This window comes from Cervus canadensis, chromosome 18, assembly GCF_019320065.1.
Source record: "Cervus canadensis isolate Bull #8, Minnesota chromosome 18, ASM1932006v1, whole genome shotgun sequence".
NCBI lineage: Eukaryota > Metazoa > Chordata > Mammalia > Artiodactyla > Cervidae > Cervus > Cervus canadensis.
In genome coordinates this window covers 8,925,481-8,947,011 of record NC_057403.1, presented here as the reverse complement: position 1 = coordinate 8,947,011, position 21,531 = coordinate 8,925,481, and the positions used below count along the sequence as shown (strand labels likewise).

The window sequence follows — 21,531 nt, the reverse complement described above, 5'->3', positions numbered from 1 at the left end:
CTTTGGCTAATGGTCCCCATGTGTATTTGCATAACACATTCTCAGTTAATTATTGGTTTTGTTCAAATATCTTCTTATCATCTAGGTATTTCCTGAATCTGTTTTTAAACCAGGACTTCCTGTCACTATCATTGTTCATATACAATTTCATTGTACTTACCTTCATCATGATCTTGGTGAAATTACCTTATATAAGCTACGTGAAGTCAGGGTATTCATTTTGTTTCTTGCTACATATTTAAAGATTGGAATCATTCCCCACTTAGACAGTGAATGAATGCCCTTTAGGAATAGAGGTGATTGAGGTAAACAATAGGCACCGTAGGTCACACGGTGAAATAAACATGCTTATGACCACAGATTTCTTTTTTCTTTTTGGTTAGAACATTTTATTTTTTAAAGAATTTTTAAATTGAAGGATAATTGCTTTACCGAATTTTGTGGTTTTCTAACATACATCAACAAGAATACAGCCATGCCCGTCCCTCCTGAACATCCCTCCCATCTCCCTCACCATCCCACCGTTCAGCCTGTCACAAAGCCCCTGTTTGAGTTCCCTGAATCATAACAAATTCCCGCTGGCTATCTATTTTATATATGATACTCTAAATTTTCATGCTACTCTTTCCATATAACTCACTTTCACCTGCCTTCTTTCCCCCATGTCCATAGATCTGTTCCTACATTGCTGCCCTGAAAATAAATTCATCAGTACCATCTTCTTAGATTCCCATATATATGCGTCAGTGTACGATATTTGTATTTCTCTTTCTGACTTACTTCACTCTGTAGAATAGGCTCTAGGTTCCTCCACCTCATTAGAACTGACTCAAATACATTCCTTTTTATGGCTGAGTAGTATTCCATTGTATATATGTACCACAGCTTCTTTAGCCATCTGTCAATGGACATCTAGGTTGCTTTGATGTTCTAGCTATTGTAAATAGTACTGCAATGAACATTGGGGTACGTGTGTCTCTAATTTTGGTTTCCTTAGGGTATATCCCTAGGAGTGGGATTGCTGGGTCATCTGGTGTTTTATTCCTAGTTTCTTAAGGAGTCTTCATACCATCTTCCATAATGGTTGTATCAGTTTACATTCCCACCAACAGTGCAAGAGTGTTCTCTTTTCTCCACACCCTCTCCAGCATTTATTGTTCATAGACTTTTTGATGATGGCCATTCTGACTAGTGTGAGGTGGTATCTTATTGTAGTTTTGATTTGCATTTCTCTAATAATGAGTGATCTCTAGTCTTTCCCATTCTGTTGTTTTCCTCTATTTCTTTGCATTGATCGCTGAGGAAGGCTTTCTTATCTCTCCTGGCTATTCTTTGGAACTCTGCATTCAAGTGGGAGTATCTTTCCTTTTCTCCTTTGCTTTTCGCTTCTCTTCTTTTCACAGCTATTTGTAAGTCCTCCTCAGACAACCATTTTGCCTTTTTGCATTTCTTTTCCATGGGGATGGTCTTGATCCCCGTCTTCTGTACAATGTGACAAACCTCCGTCCATAGTTCATCAGGCTCTCTGTCTATCAGATCTAGTCCCTTAAATCTATTTCTCACTTCCACTGTATAGTCATAAGGGATTTGATTTAGGTCATAGCTGAATGGTCTAGTGGTTTCCCCTACTTTCTTCAGTTTAAGTCTGAATTTGGCAATAAGGAGTTCATGAGCCACAGTTAGCTCCTGGTCTTGTTTTTGCTGACTGTATAGAGCTTCTCCATCTTTGGCTGCAAAGAATATAATCAGTCTGATTTTGGGTTGACCATCTGGTGATGTCCATGTGTAGAGTCTCCTCTTGTGTTGTTGGAAGAGGGTGTTTGCTATGATCAGTGCATTCTCTTGGCAAAATTCGATTATCCTTTGCTCTGCTTCATGCCGTACTCCAAAGCCAAATTTGCCTGTCACTCCAGGTGTTTCTTGAGTTCCTACTTTTGCATTCTAGTCCCCTTTAATGAAAAGGAGATCTTTTTTGGGTGTTAGTTCTAAAAGGTCTTGTAGGTCTTCATAGAACCGTTCAACTTCAGGTTCTTCAGTGTTACTAGTTGGGGCATAGGCTTGGATTACCGTCATATTGAATGGTTTGCCTTGGAAATGAACAGAGATCATTCTGTCATTTTTGAGATTGCATCCAAGTACTGCATTTTGGACTCTTGTTGACTATGATGGCTACTCCATTTCTTCTAAGGGATTCCTGCCCATAGTAGTAGATATAAAGTTCATCTGAGTTAAATTCAAGAGATATCAAGGGAACATTTCAGGCAAAGATGGGTTTGATAAAGGACAGAAATGGTATGGACCTAACAGAAGCAGAAGATATGAAGAAGAGGTGGCAAGAATACACAGAAGAACTGTACAAAAAAGATCTTCATGACCCAGATAATCACGATGTTGTGATCACTCACCTAGAGCCAGACATCCTGGAATGTGAAGTCAAGTGGGCCTTAGAAAGCATCACTACGAACAAAGCTAGTGGATGTGATGGAATTCCAGTTGAGCTAGTTCAAATCCTGAAAGATGATGCTGTGAAAGTGCTACACTCCATATGCCAGCAAATTTGGAAAACTCAGCAGTGGCCACAGGACTGGAAAAGGTCCGTTTTCATTCCAGTCCCTAAGAAAGGCAATGCCAAAGAATGCTCAAACTACCGCACAATTGTACTCATCTCACACGCTAGTAAAGGAATGCTCAAAATTCTCCAAGCCAGGCTTCAGCAATAGGTGAACCGTGAACTTCCAGATTTTCAAGCTGGTTTTAGAAAAGGCAGAGGAACCAGAGATCAAATTGCCAATATCCGCTGGATCATCGAAAAAGCAAGAGAGTTCCAGAAAAACATCTATTTCTGCTTTATTGACTATGCCAAAGTCTTTGACTGTGTGGATCACAATAAACTGTGGAAAATTCTGAAGGAGATGGGAATACCAGACCACCTGACCTGCCTCTTGAGAAACCTGTATGCAGGTCAGGAAGGAACAGTTAGAACTGGACGTGGAACAACAGACTGGTTCCAAATAGGAAAAGGAGTATGTCAAGGCTGTATATTGTCACCCTGCTTATTTAACTTCTATGCAGAGTACATCATGAGAAACGCTGGGCTGGAAGAAGCACAAGCTGGAATCAAGATTGCTGGGAGAAATATCAATAACCTCAGATATGCAGATGACACCACCCTTATGGCAGAAAGTGAAGAGGGACTGAAAAGCCTCTTGATGAAAGTGAAAGAGGAGAGTGAAAAAGTTGGCTTAAAGCTCAACATTCAGAAAACTAAGATCATGGCATCTGGTCCCAGCACCTCATGGGAAATAGATGGGGAGACAGTGGAAACAGTGTCAGACTTTATTTTTTTGGGCTCCAAAATCACTGCAGATGGTGACTGCAGCCATGAAATTAAAAGACGCTTACTCCTTGGAAGGAAAGTTATGACCAACCTTGATAGCATGTTAAAAAGCAGAGACATTACTTTGCCAACAAAGGTCCGTCTGGTCAAGGCTATGGTTTTTCCAGTGGTCATGTATGGATGTGAGAGTTGGACTGTGAAGAAAGCTGAGCGCTGAAAAATTGATGCTTTTGAACTGTGGTGTTGGAGAAGACTCTTGAGAGTCCCTTGGACTGCAAGGAGATCCAACCAGTCCATCCTAAAGGAGATCAGTCCTGGGTGTTCATTGGAAGAACTGATGCTGAAGCTGAACCTCCAATACTTTGGCTACCTCGTGCGAAAAGACTCTGATGCTGGGAGGGATTGGGGGCAGGAGGAGAAGGAGACGACAGAGGATGAGATGGCGGGATGGCATCACCGACTTGATGGGCATGAGTTTGAGTAATCTTTGGGAGTTGGTGATGGACAGGGAGGCCTGGTGTGCTGCAATTCATGGGGTCACAAAGAGTTGGACACGACTGAGCGACTGAACTGAACTAATAGTGATGTTGAACATCTTTTCATGTTCTTGTTAGCCACCTGTGTGTCTTTGGAGAAATGTCTTTTTAGGTCTTTTTCCCACTTTTTGATTGACTTGTTTGTTTTTGTGGTATTGAGTTGTGAAAGAAAGTGAAAGTCACTTATTTGCATCTGACTCTTTGTGACCCCATGGACTATACAGTCCATGGAATACTCCAGGCCAGAATACTGGAGTGGGTAGCCTTTCCCTTCTCCAGGGGATCTTCCCAACTCAGAGATTGAACCTAGATCTTATAGCATTGCAGGCGGATTCTTTACCAGCTGAGCCACAAGGGAAGCACTCGTTGCGTTGTATGAGCTACTTGTATATTTTGTAAACTAATTCTTTGTCAGTTGTTTCCTTTGCTATTATTTTCTCCCATTCTGATGGTTGTCTTTTCACCTTGTCTGGTCTTACATTTACGTCTTTAATTTTGAGTTTGTCTTTCTGTATGGTGTTAGGAAGTGTTCTAATTTCATTCTTTTGCACATAGCTGTCCAATTTTCCCAGCACCACTTATTGAAGAGGCTATCTTTGTCCCATTGTATACTCTTGCCTCCTTTGTCAAAAATAAGGTACCCATAGGTATGTGGGTTTATCTCTTGGTTCTCTATCTTGTTCCATTTGTCTATGTTTCTGTTTTTGTGCCAGTACCATACTGTCTTGATGCCTGTAGCTTTGTAGTATAGTCTGAAGTCAGGAAGGTTGATTCCTCCAGCTCCATTCTTTGTCAAGACTGTTTTGGCTATTCGGAATCCTTTGTGTTTCCATATGAATTGTGAAATTTTTTGTTCTAGTTCTGTAGAAATGCCATTGGTAATTTGATAGGGATCACAGTGAATCTATAGATTGCATTTGGTAGTAGAGTCATATTCACAATATTGATTCTTCCCGCCCAGGGTCATGAAATATCTCTCCATCTCTTTATGTCTTCTGATTTCTCTCATTAGTGTCTTATAATTTTCCGTATACAGGCCTTTTGTCTCCTTGGGTAGGTTTATTCTTAGCTATTTCATTCTTTTTGTTGCAATGGTGAATGAGATTCATTCCTTAATTTCTCTTTCTGCTTTTTCATTGTTCGTATATATGAATGCAAGTGATTTCTGTGTATTAACCTTATATCCCGCGACTTTGCTGGATTCACTGGGCTAAACAGATCCAACTCATTCCCACAGGGTTAGCTTAAGTTTTTTCAAGCCACAACATTTTAGATTCAAGGTTCTGAAATGTTCTGTTCTATACCCATCACAAAATAATGATCCTGTTTTTCAGGTGGGATAGTTCTTATTTGTGAGTGACACAGCACCTGGAGAACAGTGATTGAGCAAAGTTGGAAGATTCCCATTCTCACATAATAGGTCTTCCAGAGGTACCACATGGGGGGATGTGGTACGTCTTGTCTCCCTTCTATCTCCATGAATACTTAGTCTTCAGTGTCGTTATACCAACATGGGTCTTGGATGACTAAGAAGAGTGAACCCTTTTCAATTTTAGATTTTGTCTTCTTTTCATTAAAACATTAGTTTGAGACTGTCTATAAATATGTTAACCATTTGTGTTAAATATCCACCATAATTTTTATATATATGTATACTTTTTTTTTTTTTTTCGCTATGCCACATAACTAGGATCTTAATTCCTTGACCTTGTATTGAATGCTGGCCACCCTTTTGAAAGTACAGAGTCCTAACCACGGGACCTCCAGGGAATTCTAGGCTCTAGAGGATATCTTGGTCACATAGTTTGTTCACAAGATTTCTTAGGGGAGTAGGGAAGTGATCATCACCTGTTAATAACTTCATGTCTACTGCTTTGATCTATGGATAGAACAGACAAGTTAGGCAAGATATTTTGTGATTAAAGTGTTTGAAAGATGTGCTAGGACTTGGGATGAGTAGACCGTAGGGCTGCCTGGTTTAACATTAGTGAGAAGACAACAGAGTGCCTCCTGCACAGAATTATTTCCGGCCAAAAGCTGCCTACAAATTCCGATTTGTCAGAACATCATTCCATTTATTTAAATTTATTTTTCATCATTCCATTTCTATGGGCTTATAGGTGAAGGACCATCTTCTGTAACTTTTTCTTCTTGACATAGAGGGTCATATTCTTAATAGTGGAACATATTCATGTGGGTCTGTAGCATCTCTTTTTTTTTTTGTCTTTATTGGAGGATAATTGCTTTACAATCTTGTGGTCTCTGCCTTACATCATCTCGAGTCAGTCATAAATATATATGTATCCCCTCCCTCTGTGACATCCCTCCCCCACCCCCATTCTATCCTTTTAGGTCATCACGGAGTGACTGACTGGGCTCCATGTATTATATAGCAGCTTCCGATTAACTAGCTATTTTACACACGATGGTGTGTATATCTCACTGCTACTTTCTCAATTGTCCTAGCCTCTCCTTCCACCACTCTGTCCACAAGATCATTCTCTCTGTCTACCTCTCCATTTCCTCCTTACAGGTAGGTTCCTCAGTACTACTTTTCTAGATTCCATATATATGTGTTAATGTACAATATTTCTCTGACTTCATTCTGTAACAGGCTCTAGATTCATCACCTCACTACAGCTGATGCAAACGCGTTCCTTTTTATGACTAATAGTCCATTGTCTTTACACGTTTTCCTTATCTATTCATTTGTTGATGGACGTCTAGTTTGCTTCCACATCCTGACCATTGTGTAGCATCTCTGTATAGCCAGTTGTACGTGCCTATTTACATACACAGGCAGAACAAGCTACAGTTATTTTGATGCCCCCAGAGATATAGATTATTATGAGCAATAAATACTGTTAATCCAGTTCTCCTAAGGCCAGTTCTTGAAACTGCCCTAGGCATAGACTTCGCACTGAATCAAGATGAAGCAGTTTATGGCATGGGTGCAGTCAGCATTTTTCCCTCTGGTAGCAGTTACCATATCTGTAAAACTCAAAAATGTGGAACTTCCCTTGTGATCCAGTGGTTAGGAATTTGCCTTCCAATGCAGAGGACATGTGTTCTGTCACTGGTTGGGAAAGTGAGATTCCACATGGCACAGAACAATTAAGCTGGTGTGAAAGACCCCACGTGCCAATAGTAACAACCAATGTAGTCAAATAAATATAAATATTTTAAAAAGAACTTAGAAATGTGCATCAGACAGTGAGTCTGGTTCTTGTGTCCTAACCTTTGGATGCTTGAGTCTTTCTCTTGTGTCAGGGAGGTCTGGAAGACTTCAGCTTTTCTATCAAGAAGAGACAAAAGAGAAAGACAAATACATATGGTATCACTGTATCTGTGGAATCTAAACAAAGGGTAAAAATGAACTTCTCTTCAAACAGGAATAGATGGTTATCAGGGGCTGAGAAGTGGAGAGAGATACTGGGAGATAAAGATTAACATATACCTACTGGTATATATAAAGTAGATAACTAATAAGGACCTAACATAAAGCACAGAATTCTACTGAATTCTACTCTGTAATGAGCTATAATGGGAAAAGAATCTAAAAAAGTGCATATATGTGTATGTATAACTGATTCAATTTGCTATACGCCTGAAACTAACACCATGTTGTGAATGAACTATACTCCAATAAAGTGTTAAAAGGAAAAAACAGTGAAGATATGGCAGGGGAAGAGGCGCTTTGTACTTGGGGGTGGCATGGGGATGAGTGTAGAGTACTGCTGTGTCCCAAGTGGATTCAGGTCTTTTTTTTTTTTCTTTTTTTTTCTTTTTGATTCAGGTCTTTTAAGGGGTCAGGATAAGTGGCAATGTTGAGGGACTCAGCCAATTATATGTCTATATCCCCTCAAACTTCTGTCCCATCCAGGCTGTCACATGATATTGAGCAGAGTTCCCTGTGCTATACAGTAGGATGTTTCTGTTTTATAAATGGGTTCATTGGTATCATTTGTTTTAGATTCCACATGTAAGTGACATTTAATCTGTCTTTATCTGACTTATTCACCTAGTATGATAATCTCCAGGCCCATTCATTTTTATCTTTAATTTTATTTTCCCAACAGTGTTCAGTATTTCTTGGATAAATCACTTCAGTTTGTGTTTACTAGTTCAGATGTGCTAAATCCTCTGTAGATCTACTCTTGGAATTTCCTTAAGACTGTCCCCCAGGTGTCTGGGCCAAACAATATTAAGGTAATACCTAGTTTATCCACATCTGTGTACACTGTCTGCATGCCCAACATGAAGGACAATTCACACAGCTTGCTTTCTCAGGTTACGGAAAGTAATTGACTCTTTTTTCACTTTATTAATCAAGAAAACCATATTCGGGACTTCCTGGTGGTCCAGTGGTTAAGAATCCACTTTCCAATGCTGGCATTGTGGGATCTATCCCTGGGCAGGGAACTAACATCCCACAGGCCGTGGGGCAACTAAACTACAGGCACAACTGGAGGGCCTGTGCGCCACAACGAAAGAGCCCAGGTGCCACAACCAAGACCTGAGACGGTGAAATAAATACATTTAAAAAAAAAAAAAAAAAGGACACCATATTCTCACCAGGTCATTTCTTCAGCAGGGCTCAGCTGGTCAAAGAGGAGATAAGTGCATAATTTAGTTACATCAGTATGATACTTCACTACTGTCTGTAATCATGAACATAAAATCCACGATGCTGTGCAAAAATTTTTTTTCATCATCATCACCAGAGAAATGGCAAAATGGAAAATATTTTCTTAGTATTGATGTTGCGACCCATTTCCTATAGGCAAGACTAGCCTGCATGACCTTATGTGAGTTCCAAAGGGCAGAATAGTTGCTAATCAAAGAAGGATGCTCACACCGGGTCAATCCTGTCTACTTTTGTCTAACTCTTTGAGATCCCATGGACCGTAGCCCGCCAGCCTCCTCTGTCCATGGGGTTTTCCAGATAAGAACACAGGAGTGGGTTGCCATTCCTACTCCAGGGGATCTTCCCAGCCAGGGATTCAACCCAAGTCTCCTGCACTGGCAGGTGGATTCTTTGCCACTGCACTGATTAGGACACCAGATCACCTAAGACCCTGCAGACACCCTAATCTTGTCAGCAAACCCATCCTTTTGCAATTTTATAATATTGAGTAAAGAAGAATACAATACTGTCACTGCCTTGATCCTTAGCAGACAATATAACCTCCCCCTACTCACCAGAGAGGGGGCCTAATCTGTTTCCTCCTAGCCTGGCAAATATATAAGCCATTCTTTCTCCTCCATACCTCTCTGTATTTCAAGTAATTTGGTTTGGCATTGGTGCACAGAGAGTAAAGATTTTGCCATTAATATAACCTCTGGGATCTTGTTCAATTTAATATCAACCCAGACCACTGACTTCAAGATTCAGAGGAACATCTTTCAACACCTAATGGTGTCTTTACGATGTGACAGGACCAGACACAATACATCCCCAAAGGAACACGCAGGGCCCTTCACTGACATTCTAAGGTGCATACACCAAGGTTCTTGGGCGTTTGTTGTTGTTTTTATTTATTATTGGTTTAATATTCCTAATGTTCCATTTTTCAACTATAACATGTATTCATCATTTTTTTATTTTTGCTTGGTCTTAAGATTTATGGTGACAGAGTTGAGCTTACTTCAGACCCTGTATTGTAGAAAGTAGCAAATGACTAAAGAATTCTCCCGCTTAACTTCTAGAAAAAGGCATACTGCCAAGAGTCAGCCTTCTCCATTATCACTGATATAAGATCCCCCACTCAGGCCCTTGTGTACCTGGGAAAAAAACACACAATTTCCCATTCTTTGCCCTGTCAGTTATTTGGTTGTAATGTTGAGTCCATGTTTCCTGTCTGACTCTTTGCAATCCCATGAACTGCAGCATGCCATGCTTCCCTTCCTTCACTATTTCTTGGAGTTTGCTTAAATTCATGTCCATTGAGTGGGTGATGCTATCTAACCATGTCATCCTGTCACCCCCTTCTCCTGCGCTCAATCTTTACAAGCACCAGGGTGTTTTCCAATGGGTTCATTATTTGCATCAGGTGGCCAAAGTATTGGGGCTTCAGCTTCAGAATCAGACCTTCCAATGAATAGTCAGGGTTGATTTCCTTTAGTATTGACTGGTTTGATCTTGCTGTCCAAGGGACTGTCAAGAGTCCAAAAGCATCAATTCGAATCTCAGCCTTCTTTCTGGACTGTGTCACATCCCCACCTGACTACCGAAAAAACCATATTTTTGACCATAAGGACCTTTGTTGTCAAAGTGATGGCTTTGCTTCTTAATACACTGTCCAGTTTTATCATAACTTTCCTTCCAAGGTGCAGGCGTATTTTAATTTCCTGGTTGCAGTCACCTTCTGCACTGAGTGTTGAATTGTTCCGCCCCGCCTGGCGCGCGCCGAGGCCCCGCCTCACCCTTCTAAGGCGGCTTGCTCGCCCGGCTTCTCTCCACGGCCCGCCCCCTGACGCTCTGGCTTTGCTCAGGCCCTGCCCTCAGACCGCTCCGCCTTTTCCCTGCGCGTGCGCTCTGCGTCACACAGGACGGGAAGCGGAGCGTCTCAGCGCCACGTGAGTTTGTGTTTCTAGTCAGACCTTCGCGTCGCAGTCTGCTTTTCTGTGTATCGGGGTCTGAGAGTCGCTACTGACTCTAAAGACTATATCCCCACGCCCACCCCACCACCCCCAGCAAACAGAGACGTCTCCGTGAGCGATGAAGAGACTTCCATTTTGAAGTCGCTCTAAAGCCGGTTCCTGCTTTTGGTCCACTGAGACGTTGCGTTTGGCACCTCTTTCCTGCTTAAAACCACTTACTGACCTCACTGAACCCTTTGCCCTTCCTGCACCTCATAAAACTTTGTTCCGCGAGCTGGTTTAGTCGCTCCGCAGCTTCGTCCTACGGCCCCGGCCCCAGCTCGCGGAGAGGCCGCGTCGAGAGCCCGCCCCGCCCCTGAGGCCCCCTCCCTCCCAGCCCCTCTGTCCTCGCGTCTCCTTAGGCCGATCCTTGTGTCCTGCAAACCTTCCGTTCAGAGTGACCCTGTGTGGGGGCAGGTGACCTGAGCCAGCCACGTGTCACCCATGGTTCTTTCCTCCCAAATTCCACCCTCTGGAATTTGGCTCTTGCGGGAGCGGGGCTTCTTATTTAGTCGCCATCCCTGTAAATAGTGGGTAAGGGGGGGGTCATGAAAAGCAGAGACAGCGACTCCGAGAGAAATAGAAAATAGAGAAAAGCATGAGGGAGAAGCGATGGCAATGAAGAGGATTGGTGGGGAACTTGGAAGAGGCACCTTCATGAAAGAGAATAAGCATTCTGTAGCGGGTGGGGAAAGGAAAGAAGTTTAGAGCAAAGCGGGATCTCCGGAGTTAAAGGTGAGCAAAATAAGTAGGTGTTCTTAAGTCCGAGTCTTTGCGACCCCTGTGTCTCCCAGAGTTTGAAGTTCAAGACCGTTGAGTCCAGGGATGGTATCTCACCATCTCATCCTCTGCCGCCCTCTTCTATAGCCTTCACGGGAGAGGGGCTGTAAATCAGGGGTCCTAAAGGGGGCGACAGTGGAGAGGCAGTTCACACAGACAGCCTGCAAAGGCTATACAAGACTTGGGGCGTTGGCTTACAGACAATATCCTGCTGGGAGAGAAAGGGGACTCCTAGTGATTGGAGGAGCTGAGAAAGGAAACTGAGAGGAAGCGTAGCTACTTGAGGGTGCCAGAGAGTTGGGAGGGAGGGCAGAGATGGAGGAAGAAAGGCTGAAATATGGAGATTGAGGATCACCAGGAAGGTTGGAGAGAAAGCATCTTGACGGGGAACAGATGGGAGAGAGAAGCTGGTTGGGAGTCAGGGATGAAGTAGAGGAGGACAGGCACAGCAGGAGAGCAGAGGGGAAGAGAAGGGGAGATGGAGAAGGAAGTAGGGAAACAAACTAAATGAAGTGGAAACAAGTAGTGTGCAGGTGGGGAAGGGGACTAGATCCTGAAGAGTGCTGAATTGGTTGGATAAAGATTATTAAGTCATAGTACATTGATTTTTGGCGTTAGAATCTAATAAATTTTAAACTTGTTTATACAGATGTGAGTGGGAGTTGCAAAACTTCTGTCTGTAAGGCTTCTGCATTTTGTAATTATTTGTATGAAAAGATAACATCCATGTGCAGAGCCTGTAGCTGTGGGGGCTGCAGCAGTGACTTGACCCTCAGAGGTGGATCAGCCCCTTCCCTTTTCCTGGTGTGGAGTAGAAGTTATGGAGAGAAGTGGGGCTGGAAGTGACTGACTCTTACTACATGGTGCCTTTGAAGGAACATTAAGCATGTTCTTTGTGATAGTTTTCCTTTTTCCTTTCTCTCTTTACATTTCATTTTTTTTTTTTTTTTTTTGCAGCTTGGGATAAAGATTCGTTCATTCAATAGCAAGTTTCTTGTAAACAATTATTCACTTCTGAAATTGGAATTGATGGCCTCCTGTAATTAATTCCTGTAATTAATTCATGAATTAATTCATTCATTCTTTTCTAAATATGCTGTATTCTCAACTTTTTTTTTTATACTTTGCACCATTATCATTCAATGAAAAAAATTTAACAAGCTGATTCACTTAAGGTTTCTTTCAGGTTTAATTGAGTCCCATTTGCTGTTTCCTTTTAACATTATATCTTCACAACATTGTTTTGGTAACTGGTAAATAGTTATAGACTATTATGATGAGTACTTAATAAGGATGTCAGTGATTTTTTATATTAACAGTCAAGACCTAATTTAAGCAGTTAGTGTGCTTTCCATTTTCCTCTCTTATGTGATCTGGTAACTAGTGAGCTATGAACTGATCTGATGATGCTTCCCTCAGGTCCAGAAGCTGAGCAACATTGATCCCTAAAATGATTGGCCAAACGGGATGTGTGACTGTGTGTGGCATTTCTTGGAGGGAGTGCCCAGTTGTAGTTAGAGTTTGAAATAGATCCCAGTTTTGCAAAATGAAAAAGAAGAACAGTAACGGAGGCAGGAACATAGGCTGAGAGTCTGAGAGACAATCATGAGCCGTCGTTTATGAATAAAGGTCAATGCTTAAAGTGAGATAGATTATCAGCAGCCGTCTTCTATGAATAAGGGTCAATGTGCAGGGACGCCTCCCACCTCCGCTGGCTTTCCCGTGTCCTCAGGTCTCTGCCAGTGTCTCCAGCCTCATCCTGGGAACCAACCCCGTTCTCCTGGTCAGTCTGTCCTGGTCACATTCACTTGATCCTTGTTCATAGACACCAAAACCTCTGTCTCGGATCTTAGTTTCTACTTCTACCTTTAGTCATTAAATCACCATGGCTCTTGCTCTTTCTGTTCCTTCAGGTCTTGGCCAGTGAGGTCTCCCCATCTCCTTCCCATATTCTGTGTCGTGTTAATCAGGTTTACTGCCTCTATGTTAATCACCCTCATCAGAAATGCCCTTGTCCTTTGATTATTTGGAGTCTTTCCTTTTTTCCCTTCATTGAATGATGCTTCAATGAAGCAAGTTCCTTTTCCTTGCAGTGAGATGGGTATCTTACTTGGGGTGAGGACTGGAACTGTGGGTTGGGCTGAAGAACTCTCAGGGGAGACAGAGGGGACAGGGTAGGTGATGATGGTTCCTGTATCTGTTCTGGACATTTCAGGTCTAATTGATCCTTACCCCATGTAGACACTTCATTACTCAAAAGCAAAAAGATGTGGGGAGTCCTAATGAGCCTGATAGATCTAGTGTCTTGAGGTGTCCCCATGTTTTAGTCCGCTGTGTCACTGCTCATTGCAGCCCCCAGGTCTTCTAACCTCTGTCCACCCAGGAATCAGTTGCCATCTTGGACAGTAGCTCTGCCTTCCAGCCTTTTATCTGCTCAGAGCAGGGAATGCTGAGTTTACTGTGGTTAGAAGGTGTGGTTACTGTGGCCAGAAGGTTTGGAATCTAAAGAGATATGAAGGTGTCCCCCCTTCTTAAAGAGCTGGGGTATCTTCCAGTTAGCTCTCAGTGGGGAGAACAGGGTTCACTGAGATTGGGGTCTCTCTATCTTTGTGACCTCTTCACTGAGCTCAATCCAACCAAATCTCAAAGACCTTTAAAATTTTGTAGTGTCCCCAGTCTCTGACAGGTTTACCCAGGAGGGCCAGCTTCTTAGTCTCCATACTGAGTGCCGAGTGCCCTTGGATTTGCAGCTTGCGGCAACTCTATTGCAATGCCCATGCCCATGGTCACTACTCTTTAGCCTCTTATTCAGCTCTGCCCAGAGAAGAGGTAGGAAATGGGAAGAAGTGAAGGGGAGCTTGTCAGGGTCTCCAGGAGGGTTGTGGGAGCAAGAGTGGATCTCTGGATAAACCCAGTGATCCATGTGTATAAGAGACAGGCATGCTTGTGTGATCACGGGGTGTGTATGTGTGTATAAGAGACAGACATGCTTGTGTGATCACGGGGTGTGTGAAACTGTTGACAAGGGCGGTCTCAGATCTGGCTGGAGGACCTCCATGTGGGCTTATGTTAATTGTCAGCTTGTGGAATGGTGGGCATGCCAGTGTCTTAGCTCAGTTTCCCTGGACACGGATGCTGTAACAGAGGTTTGCGTGCCTGGGTTAATCGGGAAACGTGATCACACCTATGGAGGAAGAAAGGACGTGGGATTGGGAAGAAGAATGTTTTCCTGCAGTGTGTAAGAAGCAAAGCCTGAGCTGAGCCCACAGGGAGGTCTGGGTGCAGGAGGATGGGCACACTGGTCGCAGAGAAGGGGGGTGAATCCAGGAGGTGCCCCACAGCACCCCCTCCACACAGTGGATTTTTTGTGGTCTTTAGGGAGGGCGAGAATCAGTCTGCAACGCACAGAATAACTGTTGATAAAATGCTGGAGACAAGTTCATGGGTTACCTTTAGTTTTTCTGTTATTTTCAGTTGCTACTGAAGAAGGTTTCAGGTGGAAGGTTAAAAAAAGAGAACTTGGAGTGTTTCCTTGGAAGATGTTGAAGTTGCACTGGGGAATGTGCACCAGCCTACACATCTGTCTTGTATTATTAGAGTTTGGAGATGACAGTTTGGGGGCTGCTGGGGTCACTGTGACTGATAAGAAGATGTCTTGAATCTGGTTGGTGTTTGGGCGTCTTCATGTGTATTATTCCATCCTTAACACAGGAGCTGTTAAGGCTTCGAACCCTCTGGGGATTGCATAGCAGAGTGGGTGGATTGTTACTGGGTTTCTGGGGAGTGTGTTGGCCCAGATTCAGGTTTGGAAGTTTCTTTCAGCCTTGAAGGGAAATAATTGGCCCTCGGCTTTGATGGCAGAAGAGTTTCGTCAGGGAGGGCCCTTAAAATCACATGATTTCAGGAAGGATCGTTCCTAGAATCCGAGGGTCGTCAGCTCCACAGCAGCCTATAGTACAGAGGCTTCTTCTGGACATGACGCAGCTGCTACTTGTTGCTGCCCGTGCAGTAGATTCCTCTCCTGTTCTCTTTGTCTTTACAGATCACGTGTGTGTGCCACGTGTGGGTACAATACAGATAACAGTTGTGAACGGTCGATTGGAATATAAATGTTACCTGGAAAATTGTACGGAGTTTCCCCAACATGCACAGGGTCTCGCAATCTCACTCAGAAATTTTTAAAAATGTTTATGTATTTGGCTTCACCTGAGTCCTGCAGGATCTTTGATTTTGGTGCACGGATTCCCTGGTTGTGGTACTTGGGCTTAGTTGCTCTGCTGCTTGTGGGATCTTAGTTCCCCAACCAGGGACTGAACCCACATCCCCCCCCAGAGCTTGGCTGGTTCTTAACCACTGGACCACCAGGGAAGTCCTGTGCAGAACCAGTGTTATGAGGAAGTTACCTGCACTGTTGTAACCAATACTGCATGATTCACAACAGCCATTTGTTGTAGAAACAACTTGAATGTCTGTTGTCGGCTGAGTGGATAATGAAACCATGAGTGTATGAGACAGCCTGGGTCCTGGGACCTTTTACTGCATTGTTACACCTGGACGAACGTCTCCTGGGGCAACAGACCACAAAGAAAGTGTAAGAGACAAAGAAACTAACCACATTCATGTGCAGTCAGCAGTTCTGAACAAAAAGAGAAAAAAGGGCCACAAACCAGCTGTTCTGAGGCTCCAAAACCAAAGGCAGGTCACGGCCCTGATCCTTGCTCACAGCACCACTGGGGGTGCTGAGGAGGGCAGATCACCTCAGCTTCCTTCCGGCCTTAACCATCAATCCACACCTACCTGCACCCTGTTAAGGGACCACATCAACCCCCTTCTTGGCAAGAGCAACGGCACCGATTCTTATTCTTGCTCACCTTTAATACAGCAGGCATCCCAATAAAACCTTCCCTGAATTTCTTCTCTGGTTTTGTAACTATTTCTGTTCATTAAAGAACCCAAGGATCCAGGTTGGTAACAAGGAAATGTAAGTGTTAGTCACTCAGTCATGTCAGACTTTGCGATCCCAGGGACTGTACCCTCCCAGGCTCCTCTGTCCATGGAATTCTCCAGGCAAGAATACTGGAGTGGGTTGCCATTTCCATCTCCAGGGGATCTTTCCAACCAAGGGATCAAACCTGGGTCTCCTGCATTGCCAGCAGATTCTTTACCCTCTGAGCTCCCAGGGAAGTCCTGGTTGGTAACATACACCAAGGCAAACCCACATACATATATGTAATGATATATTATGTACCCATAAAGATGGAGATTTTTGTCACTTGGGACAACTTGGATGCATGTAGAGAATATTATGCTAAGTGAATTAAAACAGACAGGGAAAGATGTGGTTCCATTATGTAGAATGTAAAAAAGTGGACCTCACTAGTACCACACAGTGGGATGGTGGTTATCTGGGGCTGGGAGGTGGGGAGGATGGGGAGATGTTGGTCAAAAGGTACAGACTTTGAGTTGTGAAATGAGTGCGTCCTGGGGAGGTGTGTGCAGCACGCTGACCATAGTTAATTAATCCTGTTCTGTTACTGCATGCTGGGAATTTGTCATCAGTGTTGTCACCACACACAGAACATGGGAATTTGGAGGTGATGGATGTGTTGGTTAGTGGTTTGTGATAAATATTTCACAGTACACATGTGTCACATGGTCACAGGGTGTATGGTATGTATACACATAACGCTTTCATTAGTCAGTTCTCCTCCATCAGACATGCTCCTCAGGATCTTGTGTGGGGCCTCGCCCCAGGAATGTACACAGAGCTGCAGTTGATTCCGATCTGGATCCTGCATTGAGCACCAGGGCTCTTAACCTCCACTTCTGAGACTGAGATCAAGCCCTGGGGGAGTGGAGGGCGCTCTGCTCTGAGTGGGGCTGGACCAGGGCCTGCTGTGTGACCTGAAGGAGGTTGCCTGGTCAGCGGAGGTGCCCCCTGCCTGGAGCCAACACACAAGATCCTACCCATGACAAGGTCATGGGGAGAAAACCTGACAAGCAAGGCGGATCAGGTCTTCAGGGGTTTCGAAAAGGCCAGCTCACAAGATACCGCCCATGACAAGGTGATGAGGAGAAAACCTGACAGGCAAGGCGGATCAGGTTTTCAGGGATTCCGAAAAGCTGCCCTTAGCGCTCACCTTAAAGATGATATCTGTCTTTTTGATGCTTGCTTCTACAGACTACTCCCTAATTTCTGTGACATAGGCAGAAGGCCTTTCCTGATCCCTTTCCAAATAAGAATTTACTTAGAACTTGAATCAATAAGTTTCCCGGGTGGTGGTACTTTATGAGATTATCCAGGGTGAAAGGAGTGTTTTAATTTAAACTCCTTTGCTGGCATTTTAGTTTGTTGGACTAATGCATTTAAGCCCTCGGTGCTAATACGCATGACTGCTCATAATACCCTAATCATAAAACAGCATAAAGAACCTGATCACATAAAGGCCCTAATAGGCATAGAGCCCTTGCGGGGGTGAGGAAGCTGTATTAGAGAACACAAAAATACTATTCTAAAAGTGGTTATAGGTAAAGATTTAGAAAAATAAGAGTTTAGAATTGTTAATTTTAACCAGGAATGCTAAACAGGGGCTGCCTCACTGGAGCTACAGAGTCTTTGTGTGGTAAACCTTTTAGACTGACCTTTGTGTTCAATAAAGAATAGATTAGGGAAAACAGCTTTGCACATAAACAAAGAAGTATGCAGAAAACACCCTGGTTTCCTGAAGGACAAGCTGATGTAATGTTAAACTAACTTCCCCTTAGAAGTGTACTAACTTAGGGTATAAAAGCTACGGTAAAAAATAAAGCATTGCCAGACTATGCTGCACACCCCCGGTCTCTCTCCCCCGCACCCCCCCCCCACCCGGCGGAAATGTGTGGGAAAGTCCCGTGTTGGTCTCTGTGTGGGAGTTGCCTGTCCTGAGTCCCTCCTGAGACAGTGGGCACAGAGGACTGTCTGATCCTCATGGTGAGGGCTTCCCTGTGTGTGGGGGTGGGGGTGGGGGGGGACACAGGAAGGATTGTGTTGACTCTAAGCATTAAACAGCATGTTTTCAACTTTCGTTATAGACCTCTGAAGACTCGTTTTGCCTGAGGAAGAAGCCAAGAAGAGGAAAGAACAGGAGTCAAGCATGGCTTTTTCTCAGGTAAGGTCATATTCTCAGTGGATTCTCACGCTGCCTTCCTGAAATGTCCTTCTCTGGACTCCCTAATCGTGTCTGACTCTGGAGTGTCCTGTCTGACTCCTGTACATGCACACTCACCCGGGGCCTTCCGTCAAGGCCTGTTGTCTCCACTTAGATCCCGTCCCCCCGATGATCTGGTTCCTGGCCCTTGTGAGGAGGCTCCCCTAGGCACCATCCTGGGCAGGGCTTCACACCCACGGGTTGGAGACGGAGTCTCGGTGCTGTTGGGCAGCTGTTTAGGGCCCATCTGGATGCACTGTCTGCTCTGTCAACCAGGGTAAGGAAGCTGCACCTAGAGTCAGGTATTAACATGTACAGTATGTGGTACAATCTGCAAAAGAGGCCAATTAGGGGAAATTAGTTCTGACTTTTTATAGTACATTTAAAACTAAATGAGGACCTCCTTGAAAACTTAAGTGTTTGGGGATGGAAAGGAAAGTTCAGAAAGAGATGTCAGTGCTAGGCAGTGTTCCATTACACCATCTAAAGTATGAAATCAGGTTTACTAATTTATTTTTTTCTTTATTTTTTGGCTGCACAATGCAGCTTGCAGGGTCTTAGTTCCCTGAGTAGAGACTGAACCTGAAACCCTGCAGTGGAAGTGTGGAATCTTAACCACTGGACCATGAGGGAATTTCCCAACTTTACTAATCATGATTCAGTATTTTCTTAATGGAATAAAATAATGAATTTTGGAGTTTGTTAATAAGTACGTACCTAAAATTAAGAATAAAAATCACATTATTATTTATAAAATATATTTATTTCCTGTACTCTGATTTCATTGCTTCAGTGTCTTTTCCCTAGTTTGGCGACTGGTGGCCACTCTCTGGTTGCAGTGCGCACGCTTCTCATTGCAGTGGCTTCTCTTGTCTTGCAGCACAGGGTCTCGAGCGCACCGGCTTCAGTAGTTTCACCTCCTGGGTTCTAGAGCTCTGGTTCACGGGCTTAGTTGCCCCTCAGCATGTGGGATCTCAGACCAGGCAACAACCCGTGTCTCTTGCATTGTCCAGTGGATTCTTTACAAGTTATCAGTAGGGAGGCCCACATACTATTTTTACATACAGGTACTTTATAGAGATTGGAAGAAATCTGCTGTATATTATTTCCTGCTTGTATTACTTTTTATTTTTTTGAACTAGAATAAGATAATATTGAGGACTTCCCTGTTGGTATAGTGGCTAAGAATGTGGCTACCATTGTAGGCACATTGTAGGGTGCACGGGTTCCATTCCAGGTCCAGGAAGATGTCTCAGAGCAACTAAGCCCATGGGCCACAACTACTGAGCCTGTGCTCTAGAGCCCGGGAGCCATAACTACAGAAGCCCGCACTCTCTAGAGCCTGTGCTCCAAAACAAGAGAAGCCACTGCAGTGAGAAGCCCCGGCACTGCAGCTGCAACTAGAGAAAGCCCACTCACAACAATGAAGACCCAACATAAGCAAAACAAGTAAGCTTTGAAAAAGAAATAGAATGTTGACAAAGTTACTGAATGAAGAAGTAAAATGAAAGAAGAGAATGGGAACCCACTCCAGTATTCTTGCCTGGAGAATTCCATGGAGAGAGGAGCTGGCAGGCTGCAGTCCATGGGGTCGCAAAGAGTCAGACATGATTGAGTGACTAACACAAAGTTACTGAAGTACAGTTAATTCATTTTTAATGTCCCAAAGATGCCAAAATATGCATGAATAAAATGAAAATGTGAGTATCATCCCAGAATGAGTCAAAGGGCAACTCTTTAGAGAAGGGATTGGCCACCCACTCCAGTATTCTTGCCTAAAGAATCCCATGGGCAGAGGAGCCTGGTGGGTTACAGTCAGCAGGGTTGCAGAGTCTGGCATGAGTAAGCAGGTAAAGAACAACTTCCACACACAGCAGATTGAGCTCTGAAAAACAAATCTAAATGTCTAACTTTCCTCCTACAGATTCTTCAGTGACTTTCGGTAGCTTTTAGAATAAAGTCCTAAATCCAAAGACCTTGTAGAAAGCAGCCTCTACCTGGTATCACCCCTCTTTGTTCCCTGTGTCCCAGTCACACTGACTGGCTTTCTGTTTAGTAAATATCTTCCTGCCTCAGAGCCGGCACTCAGGCTGTCCTTTGTCCTTGCAACACTCTTCCATTTCCCACCTTGCCAATCCTAAGTGTTTCTTCCTCACAGAGACCTTGTCTGATTTATCAATGTAGGTCAAGACATTCTGTTAAATCTTCTCTTAGCACCAGGCCTGTTTCAGAGCACTTACTACACAGTAATGCTAAAATTATGGATGTAATTGGCTGACTGGTTGCTTGATTGTAAGCTCCATCACGTTCACTGCTGTATGCTCAATTTGAGGCACAGAGTTGACGCTGAATAAATTTTGATTGAGCAAAAGAAAAAAAGGCAACTCTTGTTTAAATCGATTGCTTGTTTATACATGCATGCATGAGTGCATGGATATGTAACTCCATGATTTTATCAGAAAACATTATCTCATAAATATGTTTTATGCTTTGTAGCAGTTGCAACTGTATTTTAAGTGTATTCCATGGCCTTAAGCTTTTTCTGCCTCATCATATGAATGATATTTACATTGTGTGGGTTGGCGGGGAAAGGGTGTGACTCTGCATAGTGACCATTTATGCTGTTCCATTGTATTTCAGTTTCCTTGAATTTGTTTCACATATTCTTGGGGAACTCTGTGGATGGTCTTTATGCTCTGTTAGTTAACTCTTAGATTCCTTAGGTTTAGTTTTCACTCCCAACCACCTGAACTCAGATGCTGTTGCCTCATTGCTTAAATATTTGATCAGAGCAGTTTCTTAAAGTGAAAATTTTCTCCCCAGTAAGACGGACACAGATCTTTAATGTGCTGTTATGTTGATGACAAGTTCATCTGTGTGAAGTCTTTAGAGTAATGCTTAGTGTGTAGGACGTGCTGAAGTCAGTGTGATGATGTCATCGCCATCATGATGTGTGGGTTCTTTTAAAGTCACTGTGGACTTTGTCGTCTCTGAAGACACCAGTTTTGCTGTAACTCATCTAGATAGTGAATGTCACTCAGTGTAGAGT

The 21,531-nt window shown here is 43.5% G+C and overlaps 2 protein-coding genes across 8 annotated transcripts in view; both read left to right on the top strand.

Annotated features, from left to right (window-relative positions):
* The window catches only part of LOC122420477 (zinc finger protein 665-like), a 40,839-nt gene extending 30,004 nt beyond the window's left edge, over positions 1–10,835 (top strand). The window contains 2 exon segments of the mRNA XM_043435602.1: positions 10,235–10,452; positions 10,751–10,835. Coding sequence (XP_043291537.1) covers positions 10,235–10,452; positions 10,751–10,835 — 303 coding nt within the window.
* The window catches only part of LOC122420653 (zinc finger protein 665-like), a 42,848-nt gene that overhangs the window by 16,296 nt on the left and 5,021 nt on the right, over positions 1–21,531 (top strand). For 6 of the 7 annotated variants that reach the window (XM_043436040.1, XM_043436037.1, XM_043436038.1 and 3 more), the window contains one exon: positions 18,367–18,443. The gene's annotated coding sequence lies outside the window, so the exon portion shown is untranslated. Of the gene's footprint in view, positions 1–10,409; positions 10,453–18,366; positions 18,444–21,531 lie in introns of those variants that run through there. The other variant, XM_043436042.1, reaches the window with a different exon arrangement.